Consider the following 26095-nt stretch of genomic DNA (forward strand, 5'->3'; position numbering starts at 1 on the left):
AGATACAGTTTGAAATTCACAATATGGACACCAGGCCTTACCAGATGATTCTGGAATCACCTCCTGATTACCAATCTCTGTAGATTCTCCCCTCCCCAGTCCTTCCCTCACCCCCAAATACAGTGGCCTTCATGGGCGCAGGCAGAAGCCAGCTAGCTCTTAGCACTCTCAAAGACAGGATCAGATAGTACATAAATGAATAATAAATAAACAAATCTGTGTTCCAATAAAACTTTATTTGGCCTGACCTGATCAAGTTTAATAATGTTTAATAGATTTTTTAAAAACATGAGTAGTTATAACAATACCTCTGTAATAACTGTTATATATGAACTCCTGGTCAAGGCCAGTAGCTTGTTCCTTTACCAAAAAAGTAAAGCCGCCCTCTGAGGACAAAATGGCACATGAGGAGTAGTGTACATTTCTTTTTCTTAAAGAAAAAACAAAAACAAAATAACAAAACCCAAACACTTCCTATTTACATATTCTCCATTTAAAAATTGGTCAGTGTGAGTAATTGTTTTTAAATATAAGTTTCTAATGTGTTGCAGGTTTCCATGTACAAATTATAGTTTGCTGATTAGCTTTAAGGTGCTGTGATGTGAGGATGAACGCAGCCTAAGACCAAGACTGGGGAAATCCTCTTCCTACAGACTGGCTGGACTTCCTGTGGGTATCTTTGGGAGTTTTGGGGGAAGAGAAGGAGCTGAACACCAGTGGCAGAAATGGCAGTGTTTCTGGGGACCAGATAGGGGCTGTCAGTGTCCCCACCCCACGCTTCTGCAGAGGGCCTGTGTCTACACGCCATTACCCCATGCTGTGTGTGTGACCACATGGGTTTGCATTCACCAAACTCACTTTAGCCTACACTATGAGGGGCATTGCTACTTTGAGTCCCTTCCTTTGTCGTGAGGTCTCCATGCTGGTGCCTGACCCCTAAGAACCCCTGCTGTTGACACCCCTCCTTTCATACCTTCCTGGATTCCTTGCCCCCAAGGTCACGTGCTCTCCAACACATTTCTGTAGGGTCTGCTCTTTGTCAAGGCTACATGGATGATCAAATTCAGGAAAGTATTGATGAAGGGTTCCATGTGAAACCTTCTCTCCTAACACATTTTCTCTATGGCAGGACCTCACTGCTGTCCTCCAAATGAGCAGTCTGTGTAGAGAACATTAGGTCCCGAGGTAGGTCTGGAGAGGCGCTGTTGGGGGGCAGGTGGGGGCGCAGGGTGTGGAGTGCAGGGGGAGTGCTGGCAGGGAGGTTGGAGGGATTCTTGGAATTGCTGCCTTCAACCTCACTGGGGTAGGACGCCCACAGGGGAACGAGGGCTGTCTTTGCGTGTGTCAGGAAAGTGCATAGGGAGTGCCAAGGGGGTGTGCACAGGCCTGGGAGAAGGGCTGATTTTACCCACAGACCCCAGACTGTTCTGACGTGAAACAAAGATTTCAGACCGTGCAGGGGTGAGGCAAATACAGGGGTGCGACAGATGAAAACATTTAAGTACTTGGGGAGCCAGGAAAGTATGCTTGGTGACTAGGAGAAACAAACTGGTTCAGTTTCCAGTTTCAGAATACAAGAAACATTGCTCTGAATAAAGTAACGTTGAATGGTAATGGACAGGGAAGAACCATCTCAGACCAAGTTTCTAAGCAAAAAGCCAGAACGACCCCAATAGAGGAAGACATTCTATAGTAGACAGACCCTGGCCTGGGGGCCAGGAGACTGGGATTTAAAGCTCATCCTCACACTAAGCCTGTGATCTTAAGAAGTATCTCTTCATCTCTGGGCCTAATTGCCTTTCCTCAGCTGTCAGTTGAGGCTAGTTGGGTCAGGTGGTTTCGGAGCTACCTCTGCAAGATTTCTCTGCATCCTGTCACCCAGGTGGGGCCTGCAGACCGCTGTCTAAGGCTGTTTCTTCCCTGTGCACCACATGTGGTCTCCCCTTTGCTGGGAAATTGATCAACCCCCAAGCCAGGGTCCTGTTCAAACCCGCTCCTAGAGGTTAAAGGCTAGTTATTAAGGCAGTTTAAGAAATGGACATTCCTCTCGCTCCTCGGATCCTTCACGTGTCCTGCTAACCCCAAGGCAACAGAGAGAGGGGCGGGAAAGGAGGCCTCCTCCTGCCAGCTCCAGCTTTCTCTGGGGACCTCCTGCTCTGCAGGGCCTGGAGCGGCCCCTCCGCCCTCACCACCTTTCTTTGGAGAAGGCCTCGGTCTGTACGAGGTCACCAGGGTGCTCGGGGATACACGCACCATTGAGGTCGCCCAGTTTATTGTCTGGTAGGTCCTCGGGCTTGGTGCAGAGCTTCAGGGCGCGGGAGATGAACACGTCCAAGTCGAACTGGGGACTGGCGCCGCCGTCCACGGGGGCCGGGCGGCCGGGGGGCGAGGCAGACAGGTGGCGCTCGGGGTCGGCGGGCGGGCTGGCGTGCTCGGGGCCGCCCTGTGTGCTCTTGACCCACTGCGCGATCTCCAGGAAGAGGCTGGCTGGCTCGTCCTCGCGCGCCGCTGTGTCCGTCGACTCCGTGGCCGTTGGGGGCGCGCCGGCCGCCTGTTTCCAGTGCGATAGGTCCAGGATGAGCTTGGGCTCCGAGTAGTGGTGCGGCTTGTTGTCGCGCCACAGCAGCTTGTCCAGGTAGGACGGCGACCCCACCTTGTAGTCGCAGGAGCGCCCGTAGTCGGCCTCGAAGGCGCGCTCCATGGACGAGTGTGACTGCTCTAGGAAACGCTCGGAGCTGCTGTGCGATTCCTTGCGCGGGTCCACCTGCACGTCCTCTGCCAGCGGCGCCGAACCCGCGCGCGGGTCGCGCTGCACCTCGCTGGCGTCCTGGCACCGGTCTGGCCGCCACTCCAGGTCCGACGACAGGCTCACAGGGTACCTGCAAGGGTACAAACGGAGCGGTGATTGGACGCCCGAGCCCGGTGACTTCCGGGAGGGAGCCAAGCCCTCTAATCCCTGTTTGCCACTCACACACCTGCCTTCCATTCCTTCCGGATCCCCCCTGCCTCCGACCCCCATCCCTCAAGGTGGGAGGGTGATGGGACAGGTAATGGCGAGCCTTGAGGGCTCAGCTGGGGGCATAGGTTGTTCAGCTTAACTCTTGTGTTCTTTTGTACGCATTCAAAACCCTGCAGATATTTCCTGCGCACCTACTGTGCGCCAAGCACTCACTGTTCTAGACATTACTGAATACAGCAATGAACAAAACAGACGTCCCTGTTCTCATGGAAGTTTCCAGTGGATCCACCTGTGTAATGCTTCTCAAATGCTGATGGATGCACGAATCACCTGCGGGTCTTGCTAAAATGCAGATTTTGATTCTGTAAATCTGAGATGGGGCCTGAGATTCTAACAAGCTCCCAGCTGCTCTGATGCTGCTGGGCCTTGGACCCACATTTTGAGGAGCAAGGCTCCAGTGAGTGCGTCTCAACCCTGGATCAGATTAGAGTCACATAGGGGAATTAAAAATAAAATAGCATGCCTGCCTCACTGCTTCCCCACGCCAATTCTGATTGAGTAGGTCTAGAGTAGGACCCTGCATCAGCATGTTTTGAAGACCCCCGGGTGATTCTAAGGTACAGCCAGGGCTGGGAACCCCTGCCCTGGTGGATCTGGTTGGGGGCTCCATAGCACCTTGCATTGATGCAGGGTAGGTGGGACCTAGAGAACGGTTACAGACACCCTCCGGAGAAGCTGAAGATCTTTGGCATTCTGCCCTGTTCGACTGCCCTGCAGCCATGGAGAGTGAAGTCAGCTAGCCAAGAGCAAATAAAGGGCAGATGGGCAGACAGGTGGGCCACCAGCTACCACGGAGCCTTCCCTTCCTTGTGCAGGTGCTCTACCTAGAACTCTGGGGTTGTGGGGCAGACAAGGAGCACAGAGAACATCAGCCTGCAGCCAGCTACTTCCTGAGCAGGCCCAACAGATAGACCAAGGAGAGGGAGGTTCGGTTGTGTGGGGCAGACCTGGCAGCTGCAGCCCACAGAGTGTGAATGGAGAGGCATAGGAAGGCCTCAGCACTGCCCACCTCCCAGTGATGCTGCTAGGGCAGGAATCGCTCCTCGAGCTGAACCCTGCCTCCTCGATTGAGTGGCCTTGGGCAGAGATTTCTAGGAGTAAGATTGTGAAGACCCTCACCCTTGGCTGCTCTATTCCAAGTGCCAAACATACATTATCTGTAGTCTTCATAGCAACTCTGTGGACTTTGTGTTATCACTCCTACTTTACAGCTGGGAAACTAGCATTCCAAGAGGGTAAGTAGCTTGCCCACAGTAGCAAGATCCTTTGTCATCCTCTTCCCTCAGGCAGGTGTGATGGGAAAGGTCGGGAGCACAAGTGCACCAGGTTTAGGGGTGGTCAGGGTGAACAGGCAGTAACAAATCCTGTGACAGTTTTTTCTGGCAAAACCCTATGCCACAGTTGCAGAAGGTATAAGATGACTCTCACTGAGCCAATGCTCTTTGTCCCAAGGCTCTCCGGAGGAAGGGGAAGGGGCCCCAGAAACCACAGTCAAGGGCAGGCCTGCCCCGGGGGTGGCAGAAGAGTCTTCATTGATCTCTCTTTGTTGGCAGTGCTTGAAAACAACAATTGATAACAACAAGCCAGCAAACCTGTCCAAAAATAGCAGCATTGCCCTGGCCCTCCCTCGGTGCCTCCTTAATCTGAAACCCGTCATCTGTCAAATGACTAAAAAGGAGAAATTGCTCATCTGTCACTTATGTAACTAGCTGTCACATTCCCACGGCAGTGGGACTCCCAGTTAGGCCCCCTCAAAGTCCTAGCTGCTTGAGCCCTCGACTGCTGTTTCTAAACTGAGCAGCTACCAGCACTCCCTCCCAGAATTAGCAGATGGTGACGCCCAAATGTTTAGTTGCCTGATCTAAGAACGTCAGAACGGGAAAAGATCTAAGAGATCATTACGTGCCTAGGCAGAAATTGTTTAAAAATACATCTTCTACCCAGCGCTGATTCATTGGTAGTGGCTTCCAGGGACACTTGTTGAGGATTCTGTAGCCAAGCCCAGTTTAGCAGGAAATGGTCCTATAACTGCTTAGCAGCATCTGACATAGCTGCAGATTGCAGAGAGACCCATCAGGGGCATGACACGATGCCAGTCTCTTAACCTAGGAGCTGTAGTTTCCTTGTGTGTCAATGAGCAATAATAATGCAGCCCCTGTCAGTGGCATTTTTTTTGACAGGGTCTCACTCTGCAACCTCAAACTTCTGGGTTCAAGGGATTCCCCAGCCTCAGCCTTCCCAGTGTCTGGAACTACAGCTGTGTGCCACTATGCCTGGCTAATTTAAAAAATTGTAGAGATGGGGTCTGACTTTGTTTCCCAGACTGGTCTGGAACTCCTGGCCTTAAGCGATCCTCCCGCCTTGGCCTCCTAAAGTGCTGGGATTACAGGTGTGAGCCACCGCACCTGGTCTTTAATGGCACTTTCAAGAGTTACCGACATGAAACATGCGAAAGCGTTTTGTAATGGTAATCTCTGCTTTGTTTTTTTGCCTTGCATTGTTGCAGTTTAGTTTTCAAGGGCAAGTTCCCAGGCTGCTAGAAGTGAGCTCCTACCATGGTGCTCACTAAATCCTTGGGGAGCACTGTTTTGAACCCCCTGTTCAGTAGACTCAGGGTGGTGAGGGAAGCTGGGGATGTTGCACAAAGGAAAGCCCCTGACCCACACATGCAGCTCACACTGGTCATTTACCAGCAGTGTCTGGGGACAAGAGAAAGGCAGGAAGCTAAGCTGGAGAAGTCGTCCAATGAGCTATGCAACTTGGGAGACAGAGGGAAAGGTCATGGAGGATGAGGCAAAATAGAAATGGGAGGACAGGGAAATGTGGGCTCTGGAACCCAGGGCTGCGAGCACCTGGAACTGCATGTGTCCCAGTTGGACAGCTGGCTCTGGTTAGCGGCCATCAGCACGATGTCATCGATCTCATCCTCAATGCGGAAGGGGTGTTGCGAGGTGGGCTCATCCTCAGGGCACGAGTATGGGCTCATGTACGGGTGTTGCAGCCCCATCTCAGCTGTTAGGCGATCCATGGGGTTAAAGGTCAGGATCTTCTCCAGAAAGTCGATGGCTGCAGGGAGCAAAGCCGGACATGAAAGTCATTTGTTGCCCTTGTCGAGCTCAGAAGGAGATTCCTCAGCATGGTGACATTCTGTGCTGGTGTCTGTGCTTCTGCATTTGTTAAAAGGTTTTTAGCCATTTTCTTTCTCAAGACTCTTGTCACAATCCAGTGACAAAGATAAAGCAGATGCTGCCTTCTAGATTTTGCAAATGAATTAAACAGACTCAGAGGATCAAGTGACTTGCTCAAGGTCCAGCCTCAGCCTGGGTTTCTCCAGAGACAGAACCAGAGACAAGGCTTGGGGTTGTAGGTGGTTTATGTGGTGGGGGATCCCAGCAAGCACAGGTCGGGGAGTGAGGGGAACCAGAACAAGGCACACTCATGACAGGTTACTCCTGTGGGCACCTGGGATCCTCCAGAGATGGTATGGGCCACACTCAGAGGTGGTTCCCCTTGCGGGGCAGGGAAGCTGGGATATTTATACACCAACTTCCCTTTGTCATGGCTTTTAAGGGGCTGCTGGAATGGGACGGAGGAGCCTGCTCCTGAGGAAGCCCTGAGGCAGGAGTGCCAGGTGCAGCAGCAAAAAGCCTCACTGAGAAAGGTGAATGTGGCGGTCAAGGGGTGGGACAGGGTCTCCACAGCCCAGAGCTCCTGGGTCCGAATCCAGAGCTCTTCCTACCATATGCTGCCCCTGGAAGTTCAACAAAGATATTACAGATACTGAACAACCAGGCTGAATTCCCCTGCTCTGCCAAGCAGTAGTCCTTTCATGGCTGGATCAAGGGGGACTTCCGGGCAGTGGGAACCTGGGGAAGGGAAGGGACATTCAGAAGCCTTGTATGAGAGGCTGCTAACCAGCATGAATGTACACCAAGATTCAGCAGATAGCAGCTCTGCACACAGGTCCTGGTGGTCCTTCCCTTGAGCAGGGCTGGGTACCCTGGGAGCTCTGCTCTTGGAGCTCTGCCCCAGGTTATCCCAGGGCAAGGTCTAGCCTAGAAGTTTGGATTCCTTCTCAGCACTGGCATCTCTGGAGGTCCGCTTAAATCATGATTTGGCTCCTCATGTTGCAGCCCACCTGGAGAGGGAGAAATGGAGCTGAGCTCGAGGCCCAGACTGCCCATCCCTCCGAGGGGCTCCCTGGTGGGCCTCAGCCTGCACCACTAACCTGCTCCTCACACCAGCCCTGGATCTCTTTGCAAGAAAATTCATCAGCGATTCAGGAAATCGATGGATTCAGAAGGGCACTGGCCTCCCAGGAGGATGCAGTGCTGCAGTGTAACGCTAGACCCCCAAATTAGTTAAGCAGCAGTAACTCTGATCACCCTCAACAGTCTGATGCTCAGCGTGTTTCTGGGTCTGGAGTTGCAAACTTAAAAGAGGATCTGCCTCACAATTTCCTAGGACTGGAAGAATCGGGCAGTGTAGTGCAGGGCCCAGCTTCAAGTCTGGGCAGGTCTTTCTCTCTTTGGGCCTCTGGCCCTTTTTTTTGGCCCCAGCCACGACTTGACCTTTTGACAAGGAGATGAGAGAATTAAAGCTCTAAAGATTGAGGTGCAGGCAGTATCATCTTTAAAAGAGATGAGTACCACCACTGGGGCAGTGGCTCACATCTGTAATCCCAGGACTTTGGGAGGCCAAGGAAGGAGGACTGCTTGAACCTAGGAGTTTGAGATCACCCTGGGCTTGTTTCTAGCAAGACAAGTAGTAGTTGGCAAGGTGGGCCAGTAGTGGGTTGTTTCTAAAAAGGAAAAATTATTTTTTAGCCAGCCAAAGTGGTGCACGCCTGTGGTCCCAGCTACTCAGGAGGCTGAGGTGAGAGGATCACTTGAGCCCTCGAGGCTGAGGTTGTAGTGAGCTGTGATTATACCACTGCAGTCCATCCTGGGTGACAAGCGAGACCCTGTCACAAAAGAAAAAAAGTCAAGTACCAACCCCAGAGCTGTTCCGCAGACTCCAGCATGGATGAAAATCTGCTGGAGGTCCTCCTGCAGGTGCCCAGATACTTCTGGGAAGCCCAAACACTAGAAAATTCTTCATTTCTTTTTTTTTTTTTTGAGACAGGGTCTCACTCCTGTTGCCCAGGTTGGAGTGCAATAACGCAAATATGACTCACTGCAGCCTCAACTTACCAGGTTCAGGTGATCCTCCTGCCTCAGATTTCCAAGTAGCTGAGACTATAGGCGTGCACAACCATGCCCAGCTAATCTGTTATATTTTTGGTAGAGACAGGGTCTCCCTATGTTGCCCAGGCTGGCCTGAAACTCCTGGGCTCAAGAGATCCACCTGCCTCGGCCTCCCAAAGTGCTGGGATTACAGGCGTAAGCCACCACACCTGGCCCAGAAAATTCTTCCTTTTATCAAACTTAAATCTCCCTCCTTTAACTTCTACCCTGGGGCCTACCTCTGCCTTCAGTGGTTCCCCCAAAGCAGCATGTCTTCTCTGTCCCATGATTTCCCTTCTCCTGTTTCAAGGCAGCAGTCATGTCCCATGTGACACCCTCATCCTGGCACCCTGCTGGCCTGCCTTTCCCGGCCCCTCCTGCAGTGAGAGATGGCTGTGTGCTTGGGGCCGATGGAATGGGGGTGGAAGTGCTGTGTGTACCCCACTTCCAGGCCTGACCCAGAAAAACTTCCTGCAAGAGTCTCTGCTCTTTCTTCCCCTGGCTTTGGCTGGAAGGGAATGCCCAAGGTGACCTTGAAAGCCACCTGCTGAAGATGGCAGACCTGATGGCCTGGGTCCCGGGCACAGCCACTCATCCTCCCCTGCCCATCCACGTTCCCAACTCTGCCTGGATGTGAGGTAAACAATGAATAAACTGTAAGTGGGTTAAACCACGGAGATTTCGGTGTTACCTGCTACCGTACAAGCTTCACCTTAACTCCTAAGCCGCTGCCCCTCGGAAACTCCTCCCTAGGCTCACCCACCCCAGATGTTTTTAAGGCATTTCTTAGATAATGAAGCTTCTGTACAATCTTGTCACTTTCCTCTGGCCCAGTGGATTCCAAACAGCTGCTCAGTGTTGCAGGGGTTCTGGAAGGGTTCTCAGTAGCATGTCTGGAGACTGAGAGGCAGGTGGGTGGGACACTGGGCCCCTCAACCCTACTTCATCCAGAGACCGCCTTTCACCTGTGCTGCACCTGAGTTTTTGTCACCAGATTTATCACCTTTGGTCTATTTCTGTCCTGTAATAAATGGAGCACAGAACTGAATGCCCCCAGTGTGGTCTTGAGGCCTGCCTCCCTTGTTCTGCACCTGTCACAAGATGGACATTTCGGTTGCTGAGGGATGCTGTCACCTAGACTGAGTCTCCTGAGCCTCTGAGAGCTAGAGCCAGCTAGAGCCTTTGGCCTCTTCCCAGGCCTGCTGGGCCTTGAATATACAGCAGAGGGAGTAAGCCTGAGGAGTGAAGGGCCTTGTCTGAGGCCACACAGCTCATCACTGGTGGAATGGGACCTGGGTCTTGCCCTCAGGCTGAGGAAGCACCTGTTCTTTGCACCACACCATGCCTTCCAGGACAAAAACATAAGGGAGGATGAAGGAAAGAGAGGGAGGAAAGCAAGCAAGGAAGACGAGAAGCAAAAGGAAGCAGAAACAAGGGTAGAACACTAATGACTACCCAATGGACTCCTGAGGCCCAGCATCCACAGCTTGGAAGTAGTTAGGGCAAAGGCCCACTGGCAGGGGAGCCTTGACTTTTATATCCAAGGACCATGCTTTGCCCTTTTGGAAGGAGACCTGCCTGCCCCCTACCCCACAAGGTGGAGCTGAGCTCATCCTCCCTGGACACTTGGCCTGGTTGCCAGGCTCAGGTACCTTCGCTGTTCACTTCAGGGAGCAGCTTGCGCAGAGGCCTCTTCACCTCCCAGGTGCTGCTGACGAAGGAAGGCATCACCCTGAGCAGCTCGTCCTTGTCTTCCTCCCGGATTACAGGGATGGTCTCCAGGATGAGCTGCATCTGCTCCAGCTCATGGGCCCCTGGGGAGGGAATGCCAGATGGTTAAGTGTGCTGCCCAAGGGGCTGTGGTGTGCAGTAGCCCGAAAACAGTGCCAGGTGTTCTGGGAGGAACAACACAGGGCAGTGGGGCAGCACTGGGTTGGGACCGGGGTTCTGGTCTTCATTTGCTGCACAACTGTGGGCAGGTGGCTGACATCTCTGGGGCTTGGCTTTGTTAAAAGTAGAAAGAAGGGGTTGAATCTGGTAGTCTGCAAGTCCCCATCTATGCCCCTAGCATTCTATTCTCACACAGACCAGCTGGATGTAAGTCAGCACTAAAGAATGCGAATAGCCTGGCTCAAGGCCTTCCAAGCAACTTCCCATAGGCCTCTCTGCACAATCTTTACTAGGATGGGGAAGGAAACAATTTTAAGGCTAGGAATGAGCCATAACTTTTGGTTTCCAATTAAGAGGATTCCATCTAGGAAACTCAAGAGAAAAACAAATCAGGAATAACAAATCGGGTTTGGGATGTGTCTTGAGCACATAGCCTCTGTGCTCCTTGGGAGAAGGAAGACAGACTATGCCAGGTTTTCAAGGGAACTTTAGTGGGACAGGATGGACTCAGGCATTCATTTATTCACTCATTCCATAAATAGTTATTTATTGAGCACCTTCTCCATGCCAGGCATCATGCTGGATGCTGGGAATGGGTGAGGCATAGTTCTCATTCATGAGAAGCTTCAGTCTTTGTCTCAGAAACTCAACTCATCTCCTACACCCAGGCAACCACTGGCCACGGTATGGCATTTCTGGCATTGGACAGATGGGTCTCCTTGCTGTCCTCTGACTTCCAGGCTGTTCTTCTGTTACTTCCATTTTCTCTTTTTTGATTGAGTTGCCTTTCCACTTAACTCTGCTAGGTTAAAACCTCAGCCATACCTCTCCTTCCTCAAGAAGTTGCCCCTGCCCATCCAGCTGCACAGAGGGCCTGCCCCTTGCCATGAATTCCCATGGGATTCCAGTCTTCCAGACGTTGGTGGCCTAGGATGAGGGCTGTCCCAGGTCCCCCCACAGTTCCCTGTGTGGCACTAAGCACATGTGAATCCTGACTGAGGAAGTGCCTGCAGCCTCAAGCTCTCTCCTGAAGAGGTCCTTTTGGCCTCTCCCTGCAGTGGACTCATTGGGTCAGTTCAGGGCTCTGGAAGCCCCTGTCGGGTCCTGTCTCCAAATGTGTACTCCACACCACTCACCAGCGGACCATGAGGTCAGTGGTGATCAAGCTGCAGACAGAGGTGGTGGGACCTTGCTCCCAAGCCCCTGACCCCTCTCCTGTGTGACACACAAACCAGTAATACACAACCTTCTGCTTGGAGTAGCTTCTTCAACCATGGGGGTTGGGGAGGGCAGAGAATGAGCCTCTTTCACTTGTCTGCTCCTGCCTGAGATCAATGGTGTCATATGAGAGGCGGTCAGTGGGGCCTCCCTGGCAATCCATGGCCTGGGACAGAAAGCAGGAGCTTTGGTGGCAGACAGCCCTGGAGGCAGACCTAGCTCCCCCACATTCTCCCTATCCACCCCTTGTGGAATGAGGATTATAAGGAGTCAAGTGCGTTGGTAGATGAAGGCTCCTGGGGAAATACCTGGCTTGTAGCAGATGTTTAATAGCTCTTGACTTCCTTTGCTTCTAGGAGTGGGGAAAAGCGACTTTGAGAGAGGCTGATGAAATAATTCCACCTTGGAGATTTATGTCCTAATCATCCCTGAGTGATTCTTTGTGACAGATGTCACTTGGGGGAGGCATCTTAACACGGAGTCTACTAAGCCACCACTGAAAATGGGAGAAGGTGTGAAGCATGGAGGAGGATACTATGGTTGATGTCCCTTTCCTACTGAAAAGGTCCTTTCCATGTCACACCAGCTGTTGCCTTCCCTGCCTCTCTTACAACAAGGGGAGGCCATGTTGATTCAATCAAACAGGGACAGGAATCTCTTGGAAGGACTTCCGGGGAAGATGTTCCTCCCTGGTAAGAGAGAAATGTGAGGAGAGCTGTCTTGCTGCAAGTGACTGCAAACATCTCGTGACCACAGACAGCCTGAAGAAGAGAAGCCAGTAGACTGTGGATTATACAGCCTCGTCTGGGCTCTAGTGAGTCACCTGCCTGCTGTGGCACGGAGAAGCCTAGCTCTTCTCCGTCTGGCCTGAAGGTTGTCAGCCTGATGGAAGGGCAGCTGGAGCAGAGCCCTGTGAGCTGAGGGCTCAAGGCCAGGAGAACGGAGGCAGCCAGGCACCTGTGACCCAGATCGTGGTTACAGGGCCAGGGATATTGAGCCATCCAGGGTTTAGGGGCTATGGCTGGAGTGGGAAGAATCTTTGAGTCAGAGTCCAGGGTGAGACCTCCCTCCCACCTGTTCCCCCTTTCTCCCCTGCCTTGAATTGGCTGGAAAATATGGAACTGGGAGGTCTGTGCAATTTCAGTTGGAACAAAAAGATAGCAGGATGGTTCACCCTGGGCACAGATGGGTTCACTGTGTATTGTTTTTTTTGTTTTTGCTCTTTTGTGTCCCCCACTGAACCATCAGATTTTTGAGGACAGAGACTATGTCTTACTCTATGTCTTACTTAGTCTGTATCTCCAGCACATGGTCAAGGATCCACCCAAAGCACAAAATCCACCAGAGGGAAAACTGTACGGGCTCCTGAGAGTCCAGGGGGCAAATGAAGACATTTATACTCAGGGCCTAAATGCTTGGACATAAATCCTGACTTCAGCTTCATCTGACTTTCCTGCCATTGTTTTTATTTTACCTTTTTCATTTTCTTTTTTTGTTTGTTTTGTTCTGAGACGGAGTCTCGATCTGCCACCCAGGCTGGAGAGCAGTGGCACGATCTCGGCTCAATGGAACCTCCACCTTCCTGGTTCAAGCAGTTCCCCTGCCTCAGCCTCCCAAGTAGATGGGATTACAGGTGCAAGATCATGCCTTTGCACTCCAGCCTGGGAGACAGCACGAGGCTCTGTCTCAAAACAAAAACAAAACAAAATAAAGACTTTCTTAGCTATTCAGACATGGCTTAGTCTTAAAGTCCTGCCAGTGTTCCCTTAGAAAGGCCACCATTTGCCACTTCTTCTCTGAGCTCATTTTCCCATCCTGAAACGGGGGGTGGATGAAAATTCTTTGAGTAAGTGACAGCAGCATTTAGGGCTGAGGGTGGAAACTTGGGAAGGGTTGAGGGACACAGTGCAGAGGAAGTAGAGCTCATGGCAGGTGAGAAGCAACTGAGGGGGACTTGCCAGAAAGGGAGGAGGAGACCCAGGGAGCAGAGGGTTTCAAGAAGGAGGTGATGATCGTCGCTGACTACTGCTACAGGATGAGGCTGAAATGCATTCCCTGGAGTAAGAACATGGCAGTTTGGGTCAGACAGATGGAGGGGGAGTAAGCCACACTGCAGTGAGGAGAGAATGGAAGAGAGGGAGTGAAGAGAGCAAGTGTTCCTCCAAGCAAAGAGGGAGAGAGTGAGAATGAGTTGAAGTGCAATGGGAGCACCAAGAAGGATGACTCATGCCCTGGGGAGTTAGGAGACACATCATGGAGGACAAGACATAAGCTGGGTTTTGAAGGTTCAATAGGAGTTTTCTAAGCAGAGAAGGGGGTCTTTGTGCCAAGGTGAACAGAAAATGATAGATTAGGAAAACAGTAAGTCACTTGGTGTGGCCAAAGGACAGGAAACAGTGGCAGGGAGGGAGGAGGAAGGGGCTAAAAATGTAGGGTGGATGTGTTTGCAGCCATCAGTCTCAAGATGTTTGAATAGAAATGTGTCTAAGTCCATTCAGGCTGCCATAACAAAGTACCATAGACTAGGTGGCATATAAACAACATTTATTTCTCACAGTTATAGAGGCTGGAAAATTCAAGATTAAGGAGCTGGCAGATTCGGTTTCTGGTGAGAGGCCCATTCCTCACAGATGATGCCGTCTCAGTGTGTCCTTACACAGTAGAAGGGGCAAACAAGCTCCCTCCGACCTCTTTTACAAGGGCACTAATCCCATTCATGAGGGCTCCATCCTCATGACCTAATCACCTTCGAAAGGCTCCACCTCCTAATAGTATCACCTTGGGGGTTAGGATTTCAACACGTGAATGTTAGGGGAACACAAGCATTTAGGTCATAGCAAAGTAGTTATTTGATTGCAAAAACTTCTGTGCTCAAAAGGCTATTATTAGCCTCTCCGGTATTTTTGCCTGACAATATAATAGGGTGCCTCCAAATAGCGTCATAAAAGCCACAGAAGTAATTTCAGCAAAAGATGAGCATGTTTTGTGATTGCAAGTGTTTTGCCCTCAGTTCCCCTTTCTATGGAACGACACCAGATGAGAAGGAAGGTGGCATAGTTAGCAACTCACCAGCAAAGAGCATTCTCCCCGTAAGCATCTCAGCCAGGATGCAGCCGGCGGCCCACATGTCGATGGCTTTGGTGTAGTTATTGGGGGAGAGGAGCAGTCGTGGGGAGCGGTACCACTTTGTTACCAACCCTTCTGACAGATAACCCTGAAAGACAAAATTTCTGGTCCCACTGATCAGTCATTTTTGGATACCTTTCCTCCCACACTTCTTCCAGTTTCTCCTCCCATGAAACAGACCTCTTTCAGGGTCCCTTTCATTCTTGCTCCTTTCCCATTGATCTTGAAGGAGCATGAGTGAACAGAGGTCTAGTTAGAGGGATTGGGCCTGGTTTGTGGGGTTCAAATGTTTTGGTGAGAGAATCTTATGAGAGCTGAGGGTTCTCCTTTGTAGAAAGGAATTCAGGTTATCAATATTTTAGAAGAAATGATTTCCCACCCCAACTTGGTGTAACTCTGCCCTCGTTTAGTAAGAAGATGGGTGAACAGGAGCCCTGCTCAAGTTTATTACTGCCAGCAACAGAGTAACCATGAGACACTGGCATTTTCTTTATCTAGTGGATGAATCTCAGAAGTAGCCATATGCTTGAACTCAAGCTGGTTGCTTTGACACTGAAGATTAGAATTAATGCTGCCACAAAGCCAGGCATGAGGCTCCTGGCTGAGAACAGATAAGGCCACCTTCATAATGGATGCAGGAAAATGCTATGTGGAATCAGCCCTGAACAGCAAAGTGGACACAGCTTTCATTGGTCCATGAGATTCTGGGAATTTGACCTAGTGTCTTTTGGGGGGATAAATGTTCTACCTGATTTTGCCCACGGCTCAGTGATTCGTAGTCTGAGATGGACTCCCTTCTTATGGTATATAGTGAGGACATATACCCATATATGATTTAGGAAAATATACCCAGGGAATTTAGAAATTGTTTTCTACATAATTCAGAAAACTGGGCCAAGAGTGACATCTAGGCAATGTCCATTTGAATTCCCTAGTACAGTCTTTCTAAAGTAGGAAAAAAAAATGTATAGATCCATTGGGGGTTAAGGCGTGACAGTTAGGACCAAGGAGATCCAATGGGAGATTCCAAGGATGGTCTTTTAGTTCACAGTTTAGCATCTGCACTTTCCTTTCTACAGATGCGGAAGTATCACATCACAGGCTCAGGTTAAAGCAGATGAAAAGTTAAGAAGCCTAGGACCCAGGAGTTTTTGACCCATTAATCTGAAATCCTTTCATTTGTTCAGCAAAGATTTATTAAATGTCTAAAACCTGTGGAAAGCCCTGAATGAGGACAGCAGTTTCCTCCCCTCTGTGGCACATATTTCCTCCGAGTAGAGCCTCAAATTGGTAGAAGGAAAGAGGAAAAGCAGAAGATACCTTTCAGCTGGAAATGACTAGAGCATCCCATGCCCTGGCCTCAATACTCTCACCAAAATGAACTCCTTAGAATTTGTAGGATGTGCCCTTTTCTTCTGTCCTTTGCGCATTTGCCTGTGTACCTTCCATGAGGGATATCCTCATACTCATTGTGCTACCAGCTGACATGCTCAGGCCGGCTTCCTCTCAGAAGCTTCCTTGTTTTGTTGGTGTTTTTTTACTTCTTTGCATCCCCACCCCTCCAAGGACCACAGCTACTGGGCATTGCCCAGCCCCAGGCTTCCTAAGAAGTGTTCAATAAATAAACACTGCTGAACTGTTGAATGACTGAATGAAAAAGGAACATCTCATATGGTCTGAACCTCCTCCCAAATTTAGGCACCTTCTGCAGGGTCCACTGATCCTCTTCCTTTATACACTTGACTACAAGGTGGTCCAGGTTCCACTTTCCAAGGTGGGTATGGAGTTTACGTAAGTTGATAGCCACTTATGCCTTATCTTGTTCCAAAAAAGGATTGGCCCATGTAATTTTTATTTTTATTTTTATTTTTATTTTTATTTTTTTTTGAGACGGAGTCTTGCTCTGCCGCCCAGGCTGGAGTGCAGTGGCCGGATCTCAGCTCACTACAAGCTCCGCCTCCCGGGTTTACGCCATTCTCCCGCCTCAGCCTCCCGAGTAGCTGGGACTACAGGCGCCCGCCACCTCGCCCGGCTAGTTTTTTGTATTTTTAGTAGAGATGGGGTTTCACCGTGTTAGCCAGGATGGTCTCGATCTCCTGACCTCGTGATCCGCCCGTCTCGGCCTCCCAAAGTGCTGGGATTACAGGCTTGAGCCACCGCGCCCGGCCTGGCCCATGTAATTTTTATAAGAGTTTAATTGCTTTAAAAGTCAAGTTTATTGAGGTATAATTTACATAGGGTAAAATTCACCAGTTCTATGAGTTTTGACAAAAGCATAGAGTCATGTGACCACCATCACAATCAAGATACATAACAATTCCATCATCTCAAACAATTCCCTTATGCCTTCTTCTGGTCACCCCTAGTCCCAGCCCCTAGCAACTGCTCTTTTCTGTCTCTTTAGTTTTACCTTCTGTATAAATGGAATGACAGTATGTAGCCGTTTGAGTCTGAATTCCTTCACTTAGCACATTGCATCTGAGACTCATCCATGGTGTGTGTACAGTAGACTGTTAGGAATTTAAGTTCAATTCTAAAAGTTACAGGAACAAGCCAAATACTATCTATAGACATTCATTTCTGGGTAGGTGGGTTCTAAAACAATAGTCTGGTTTTATTTTCAGTCAGAGGGTGAGACTGTCAGGGAAAGACTAAAGCAAGAGTACCCAGTGGGGAGGTAGCTTCAGGGGAGTTTTCTCTGATATGTAAATGCACAGTCTTTTATGAAACAGAATGGTCTAGAATTGACATCTGCCTCTCCTCAGAGTCTAGGGCTAAAGAAAAATAGGGACAGGGAGCTTTCTTCTCAAACACTTGCCCTGAAAGTAAAAGAAAGATGTTGACATGAGTAAGGCTGCCCTTGGGTAAGAATTATGCAGCAGGTCATGACAGGAGCTAAGAAAGTTGCTCTCCAGCTATTCCTTTTTTTCTTTCTTTCTTTTTTTTTTTTTTTTTTAATGAAAAACAAGAACCTGCTGGATTTTTTATTATTATTATACTTTAAGTTCTAGGGTATGTGTGCACAACATGCAGGTTTGTTACATATGTATACATGTGCTATGTTGGTGTGCTGCGCCCATTAACTCGTCATTTACATTAGGTATATCTCCTAATGCTATCTCTCCCCCCTCTCCCCACCCCACAACAGGCCCCAGTGTGTGATATTCCCCTTTCTGTGTCCAAGTGTTCTCATTGTTCAATTCCCACCTATGAGTGAGAACATGAGGTGTTTGGTTTTCTGTCCTTGTGATAGTCTGCTGAGAATGATGGTTTCCAGCTTCATCCATGTCCCTACGAAGGACACAGACTCATCCTTTTTTATGGCTGCATAGTATTCCATGGTGTATATGTGCCACATTTTCTTAATCCAGTCTATCATTGGTTGACATATGGGTTGGTTCCAAGTCTTTGCTATTGTGAATAGTGCCGCAATAAACATACGTGTGCATGTGTCTTTATAGCAGCATGACTTATAATCCTTTGGGTATATACCCAGTAATGGGATGGCTGGGTCAAATGGTATTTCTAGTTCTAGATCCTTGAGGAATCACCACACTGTCTTCCACAATGGTTGAACTAGTTTCCAGTCCCACCAACAGTGTAAAAGTGTTCCTATTTCTCCACATCCTCTCCAGGACCTGTTTCCTGACTTTTTAACGATCGCCATTCTAACTGGTATGAGATGGTATCTCTTTGTGAGAACCTACTGAATTTTTTACTAGCTATCTTCCTATGCTTACTTGTTCTTCACACTCTTTTTTTTTTTTTTTTTTGAGACGGAGTCTCGCTCTGTCGCCCAGGCTGGAGTGCAGTGGCCGGATCTCAGCTCACTGCCAGCTCCGCCTCCCGGGTTTCCGCCATTCTCCTGCCTCAGCCTCCCTAGTAGCTGGGATTACAGGAGCCCGCCACCTCGCCCGGCTAGTTTTTTGTATTTTTTTAGTAGAGACGGGGTTTCACCGTGTTCGCCAGGATGGTCTCGATCTCCTGACCTTGTGATCCGCCCGTCTCGGCCTCCCAAAGTGCTGGGATTACAGGCTTGAGCCACCGCGCCCGGCCCACACTCTTTAAAAAAACATAAAAAGGATTTTTTGTTTGTTTTTGTTTTCTTTGAGACAGGTTCTCGTGTTGTCACCCAGGCTAGCATGCAGTGGTGCAACAGTGACTCACTACAACCTCTGCCTCCCAGGCTCAAGGGATCCTCCCACCTCAGCCTCCCAAGGAGCTGGGACCACAGGTGCACACCAACACACCCAGTTAATTGCTGTATGTTTTGTAGAGATGGGGTTTCGTCACGTTGCCCAAGCTAGTCTCAAACTCCTGAGCTCACACAGTCTGCCCGCCTCGGGCTTTCGAAGTGCTGGGATTATAGGCATGAGCCACTGCACCCGACCCTTAAAGGGGATTTGTTGATATGTTTCAGAAGCCACAGGGCTGAGAAGAATTTGGGAAGGTGCAGTGTCTTCTGCCAAGCTGGTGCAAGAGAAGTCCCAGGAAGCGGAGATTGGAATATATGGGAAGTTCCATTCTCAGGTCTGGGGGAAGAAACAGTGGACCAGGGTCCTGCTGTCAGCTGAGCTGAGCCCTGGGTATCTGAATGGGAGAGGCTCTGGGGCCCACAACATGGTACTGGTGATCAGAATTCAAGAGAGGAGTTTCAGTCGAGTGAATGGGGTGAAATTAGGGATAATTTTCTTAAAAAAAAAAAATGTTTAAAGAGTACCCAGAAGTGGAGACCCAATTTTATTAAAAGAGCTCATAAATCAATAAGTATATTGGATCAAAAAGAATCTTCAAATAGCCTTCTGCCCAAGCCTGCGGGGTGAGGATAATTTCAGCTCCATTTGGATGTAGAGAGGAACGTGTCTCAGTGGTCAGACCTGGTCTCCCCAGGCAGGGCATGCCCATGCACAGGGTGGCCAAGGAGGGAGTGGGCAGGGCAGCAGGCACACTTGGTGCACAAGCGGCTGCGTCTGCATGCGGTTGTTGCAGGCCAGCTGGGGCCAGCCTCTGGTGTGAGGCTTTGCGACATCACTGCTCTGAGAAGACATGAAGTGCACACTCCCACAGTTCTCTGTGACCACCACTCAGAGCACAAGAACAAGACAGGAGTGGCCCCTTCCTAGTCATCTCTTTCCTCCTACCACCTTGTTCCCACTGGGAGGCAGATGAACATGGTTTCCTTTCTAGACCCTTTAAGGGGCCTTGGGGCCTTCATCAGCTATTGCTCCCATCGACCCCTTTTGCTGTCCCTTTAGAGTCACGTACAGCCCGTGGGAGGCTTTGACTTTGAAAGCTTCAAAGGTGTTTGGGAAATAATCTAGCAGCAGCTGCCCTGTGAAGAGCATAATTAGGGGCCCCTGAAGGATCTAGAGAGAAGGTATAATTAAAGCTCTGAGCATTCTCTTTGCAGAGGGGACAGGGAAGCAGCCCTCCATCCCAGCTGCCGGCTGGGGAATTTAGAACAGCCTGGATCAAAGTCATTCCAGAAGGGCAGGCACTCTGAGCTGCTCCAGCGAGCCCGTCCTGGGTGGGCACTAGTTCTGATCTGGAGCCAAGTCTCCTGTGCCTGTCCTTGCTGTGCCCCCACTGCCTGATCTCTTGCATGTGGGAGTTGGAAGGTTGGGGGAGAAGGCACAATCCAATAAACTTTCTACTACACCCTTTAATGGTAATGTGCCTAGTAATCCCTCACGGGTATGATGAATTAATTAATTAATTTATTTAGAGACAGAATCTCGCTCTGTCACCCAGGCTGGAGTGTAGTGGTGTGATCTCGGCTCACTGCAAGCTCCGCCTCCCAGGTTCATGCCATTCTACTGCCTCAGCCTCCCGAGTAGCTGGGACTACAGGTGCCCACCACCACACCTAGCTAACTTTTTTTGTGTTTTTAGTAGATGTGGGGTTTCACTGTGTTAGCCAGGCCTGGTCCCAATTTCCTGACCTCGTGATCCGCCTGCCTCGGCCTCCCAAAGTGCTGGGATTACAGGTGTGAGCCACTGTGCCCAGCCTATTTATTTACTTATTTGAGATAGGGTCTCACTCTTTTGCCCAGGCTGGAGTGCAGTGGTGCCATCTCGGCTCTCTGCAACCTCTGCCTCCCGGGTTCAAGCGATCCTCCCACCTCAGCCTCCCAAGTAGCTGAGACTACAGGCACATGCCACCATACTTGGCTAATTTTTGTGTTTTTTGTAGAGACAGTGTTTTGCCATGTTGACAAGGCTGGTATCGAACTCCTGAGCTCAAGGGATCCTCCCACCTGTCTTCCAAAGTGCTGGGATTACAGTCGTGAGCCACTGCACCTGGCCTGGTATGGTATGGTGAATTTAAATGAGACAACATTCTCCAAGAATAAAACCCCAGTCAACTTTAGCTCTGGGGGGTGAGGACAGGGTGGGAAGGGTCGCTTTTCCTTTCATGCTGAAGCAATGTTTAGGGCTGCCCCTGTTTCCAGGCTAGGATGATGAGAGTTTCTGACAGCCTTGCCTCCCCAACCAGAAGTTTCTGCAATGTGTCCTGGGAGCCTAACGTGTGTGTCCCTGTGTGAAGGATGGGAAAACGATTAAGATCATCCCTTGTCTTTTTTGTTGTTGTTGTTGAGACGGAGTCTCGCTCTGTCGCCCAGGCTGGAGTGCAGTGGCTGGATCTCAGCTCACTGCAAGCTCCGCCTCCCGGGTTTACGCCATTCTCCTGCCTCAGCCTCCCAAGTAGCTGGGACTACAGGCGCCTGCCACCTCGCCCGGCTAGTTTTTTGTATTTTTTTAGTAGAGACGGGGTTTCACTGTGTTAGCCAGGATGGTCTCCGTCTCCTGACCTTGTGATCCGCCTGTCTCGGCCTCCCAAAGTGCTGGGATTACAGGCTTGAGCCACCGTGCCCGGCCACTCATCCCTTGTCTTTAAAGAGCATTTCACATGGTTAGCGAGATGAAATGTTAATATGAAAAATATGCAAGGACCAGGAAGTAATCATGGTCAACATTTCTGTGGGACTTACCCTGTGCCCAGCACTGTGTTAGTATTTTACATGAATGTGGTGCAGGCCCTTCACAGAGTAGTAAAATGACTGGTTCAAGGTACTGTAACTGGGAAGTGGTCAGGGGTGTCTGGCTCCTGCACTCATCACTTTCATACTGCCAGGCCTTCCCCCATCGTCAATGACATGCTTGTGAATTCACAAGTACTTCAAGAGAAGTGCCTGTGAATGTGCAGACCACTCGGAGCTGCCGACTTGGAGTCCTCCAATCTCCATGTTGAATGAGCTCCCCAGGGGAGGCGAATGCCCCCTCCCAGTGCGGAAGGCGTTTCAGCATAGGTTGCAGAAGGGCCACTTGTGTCTTTGCTTTTCTAATTAGCCTGGGCGGGCCTGTGCCTGTAGTGGGGTCTTTGCAAGTCTTACTAGCAGGGGGGTACTGGTGGAGCAAGGAGGCTGCAGGCTCTGTGCTCCCTCTCTACCCCATCACGCTTCCCCCAATTCCCGGGGCAGTCTGGAGAGCAGGGGATTAGTGGACTCAGGAAGGCCTCAGGAAGGCCCCTGGCACTGCACTTCCTTGGAAGGGGAAAAACTTAGCTTACAGGAAAAGTGAGGCTGTGGCAGGGAGACTGTGATTCTTTCAGGGGACTGGGTTCCCAGGAGCCCTCCTGGTGGAGGAGCAGTGGAAATCAAAGGCCTGTCTCACAAGAACTGGACAATTTTAGTCTGGAGGACATGGAAGGGGTGGGCGTGAGAGCTGCCTGTAGACATTTGCAAGGCTGTCATGTAGAAGAGGAGCTAAGCTTGTTCTCTGAGGCTCTGGGGACAGCTGAGAGCCAATGTGTGAGACAGAAATCTATACGACATGATAATACCAGCTAACATTTATTGAGCTCCTCAGACTGTTTTATCTGCTTTATATGGATTCACTCATTTCATCCTCACAGCAATCCCATGAGGTAGGGACTGTCATCATAGTTATTTTTACAGGGAGGAAACTGAGGCACAGAGAGGGTAAGCAGCCTGTCTGTACTCACACAGGCTATAAGCGGCACAGCTGGAATTCAACCCCAGGCTGTGCAGATGTAACTCCTTTGATCTGAATAGAGGGCTCCACTGCCTCGCACATAAGAGAGACCTCCAAGGCTGCCAGGGTTGTCCGCGGGGGCCTGGGCTATCTAGACAAGCAGAGGGTCCAAGCACAGAACAGTCTCGTGGAGAGATGTGCCAAAACCATCTTCCTGGTGGAGGGCCTAACGCTTGGCTTCTTAAACTTTGGGGTGCTCTCAGATCCCTTGAGGACCTTGACTGGTAAAGCGCAGATTCCATTTCTCAGTCTAAACAAGGTGATGCTGACGTTGCAGTTCAGATGACCACACTTGGACCAGGAAGTCCCTAGATGGTCTTTATGATACTGGCCTGCCCTAAGAAATTATGATTTGCTTTACTTACAGGCCAGGCAGATTTCTCAAACCGAGCAGCAGACTGACCTATAATAGGGGTTAATTCTTTGAGTTACAGACACTCATCAAGAGATCATTTAGAAGAACAATATCCTCCCAGAGGTCCCACTGAAGCAGACATATACAGCCTCTCTTCTGTAGTCATCTCCCTCTGAAGGCATAATTCTTATTTGTGCCAATGTACATATGAGGCACGTGAGAAACCTTTTTAAAGAGGAATAATACCACAGCCAAACAGCAAATTCATTCCATTAAACTCATTTCCAGGAAAGCATGCAGCAGGGACTCTCTCAAATTGAGGGAGGGAACACATCACAAAGCCTGGCTCACGTCACAATCACTGATAACTCATCTGGCACGTTCTATTATGCAGCTAAAGTAAACGTGGGTGAAGAAATAGAATGGCTACATCAGTTGCACTGGATTTTCATAAACTTCTAAGATGCCCTAAATGCGAAATCTGCTGATCCCCTTTCAGGGCTGCCCCTTCCCCACTCCACCCTCTGGGGAATCCTGGACAGATCCTGAAATTCACCATCTCTTCCCAGGTTTCCATGGAAATCAACCAAAAGCTCATATAAATTCCTATAGGCCTGCAGGCCCTTGTTGGACACTCCAGGCCCTGTGTGGTCACTTCCTTTTACTTTAAAAAAATTATAATGGGGGGGGCAGAGCAAGATGGCGGAATAGGAACAGCTCCAGTCTCCAACTCCCAGTGCGAGCGACACAGAAGACCGGTGATTTCTGCATTTTCAACTGAGGTACTGGGGTCATCTCACTAGGGAGTGCCGGACAATCGGTGCTGGTCAGCTGCTGTAGCCTGACCAGCGAGAGCTGAAGCAGGGCGAGGCATCGCCTCACCTGGAAGCCAAGGGGGAAGGGAATCCGTTTTCCTAGCCAGGGGAACTGAGACACACAACACCTGGAAAATTGGGTAACTCCCACCCCAATACTGCGCTTTAAGCAGACAGGCACACCAGGAGAATATATCCCACACCTGGCCGGGAGGGTCCCACGCCCACGGAGCCTCCCTCACTGCTAACACAGCAGTCTGCGGCCATCTATCCGCAAGGCAGCAGCGAGGCTGGGGGAGGGGCGCCCGCCATTGCTGAGGCTTAAGTAGGTAAACAAAGCCTCTGGGAAGCTCGAACTGGGTGGAGCTCACAGCAGCTCAAGGAAGCCTGCCTGTCTCTGTAGTCTCCACCTCTGGGGACAGCGCACAGCTGAAGACCAACAGGGGAAGCAGCGGGGGCCGGTGCAGACGCGAACGACTCTGTCTGACAGCTTTGGGGAGAGCCGTGGATCTCCCAACGCGGAGGCTGAGATCTGAGAACGGACAGACTGCCTGCTCGGGTGGGTCCCTGACCCCTGAGTAGCCTAGCTGGGAGACATCCCCCACTAGGGGCAGTCTGACACCCCACACCTCACAGGGTGGAGGACACCCCTGAGAGGAAGCTTCCAAAGGAAGAATCAGACAGGTACACTCGCTGTTCAGCAATATTCTATCTTCGGCAACCTCTGCTGCTGATACCCAGGCAAACAGGGTCTGGAGTGGACCTCAAGCAATCTCCAACAGACCAACAGACAGTCCTTTTGACTGTCAGAAGGAAAACTATCAAACAGGAAGGACACCTATACCAAAACCCCATCAGTACGTCACCGTCATCAAAGACCAGAGACAGATAAAACCACAAAGATGGGGAAGAAGCAGGGCAGAAAAGCTGGAAATTCAAAAAATAAGAGCGCATCTCCCCCTGCAAAGGAGCGCAGCCCATCGCCAGCAACGGATCAAAGCTGGTCAGAGAATGACTTTGACGAGATGAGAGAAGAAGGCTTCAGTCCATCAAACTTCTCAGAGCTAAAGGAGGAATTACGTACCCAGCGCAAAGAAACTAAAAATCTTGAAAAAAGAGTGGAAGAATTGACAGCTAGACTAATTAATGCAGAGAAGATCATAAACGAAATGACAGAGATGAAAACCATGACACGAGAAATACGTGACAAATGCACAAGCTTCAGTAACCGACTCGATCAACTGGAAGAAAGAGTATCAGCGATTGAGGATCAAATGAATGAAATGAAGCGAGAAGAGAAACCAAAAGAAAAAAGAAGAAAAAGAAATGAACAAAGCCTGCAAGAAGTATGGGATTACGTAAAAAGACCAAATCTACGTCTGATTGGGGTGCCTGAAAGTGAGGGGGAAAATGGAACCAAGTTGGAAAACACTCTTCAGGATATCATCCAGGAGAACTTCCCCAACCTAGTAGGGCAGGCCAACATTCAAATTCAGGAAATACAGAGAACGCCACAAAGATACTCCTCCAGAAGAGCAACTCCAAGACACATAATTGCCAGATTCACCAAAGTTGAAATGAAGGAAAAAATCTTAAGGGCAGCCAGAGAGAAAGGTCGGGTTACCCACAAAGGGAAGCCCATCAGACTAACAGCAGATCTCTCGGCAGAAACTCTACAAGCCAGAAGAGAGTGGGGGCCAATATTCAGCGTTCTTAAAGAAAAGATTTTTAAACCCAGAATTTCATATCCAGCCAAACTAAGTTTCATAAGTGAAGGAGAAATAAAATCCTTTACAGATAAGCAAATGCTTAGAGATTTTGTCACCACCAGGCCTGCCTTACAAGAGACCCTGAAGGAAGCCCTAAACATGGAAAGGAACAACCGGTACCAGCCATTGCAAAAACATGCCAAAATGTAAAGACCATCGAGGCTAGGAAGAAACTGCATCAACTAACGAGCAAAATAACCAGTTAATATCATAATGACAGGATCAAGTTCACACATAACAATATTAACCTTAAATGTAAATGGACTAAATGCTCCAATTAAAAGACACAGACTGGCAAACTGGATAAAGAGTCAAGACCCATCAGTCTGCTGTATTCAGGAGACCCATCTCACATGCAGAGACACACATAGGCTCAAAATAAAGGGATGGAGGAAGATCTACCAAGCAAATGGAGAACAAAAAAAAGCAGGGGTTGCAATCCTAGTCTCTGATAAAACAGACTTTAAACCATCAAAGATCAAAAGAGACAAAGAAGGCCATTACATAATGGTAAAGGGATCAATTCAACAGGAAGAGCTAACCCTCCTAAATATATATGCACCCAATACAGGAGCACCCAGATTCATAAAGCAAGTCCTTAGAGACTTGCAAAGAGACTTAGAC

At 49.8% G+C, this 26095-nt stretch overlaps 1 protein-coding gene across 3 annotated transcripts in view; it reads right to left on the reverse strand.

Annotated features, from left to right (window-relative positions):
* Positions 1-215: 215 nt before the first annotated feature.
* The window catches only part of MAPK4 (mitogen-activated protein kinase 4), a 181541-nt gene continuing 155661 nt past the window's right edge, over positions 216-26095 (reverse strand). Inside the window, exons 3-6 of one of the 3 annotated variants that reach the window (XM_010376773.2) lie at positions 14422-14566; positions 9897-10058; positions 5872-6085; positions 216-2879 (exon numbers count right to left, since the gene is read on the reverse strand). In XM_010376773.2, coding sequence (XP_010375075.1) covers positions 2186-2879; positions 5872-6085; positions 9897-10058; positions 14422-14566 — 1215 coding nt within the window. In that variant the 3' untranslated portion in view covers positions 216-2185. The remainder of the gene's footprint in view (positions 2880-5871; positions 6086-9896; positions 10059-14421; positions 14567-26095) is intronic. The other 2 variants (XM_010376774.2, XM_030926013.1) reach the window with 2 other exon arrangements.

The sequence above is a fragment of the Rhinopithecus roxellana genome, chromosome 21 (genome assembly GCF_007565055.1).
Source record: "Rhinopithecus roxellana isolate Shanxi Qingling chromosome 21, ASM756505v1, whole genome shotgun sequence".
Taxonomy (NCBI): domain Eukaryota; kingdom Metazoa; phylum Chordata; class Mammalia; order Primates; family Cercopithecidae; genus Rhinopithecus; species Rhinopithecus roxellana.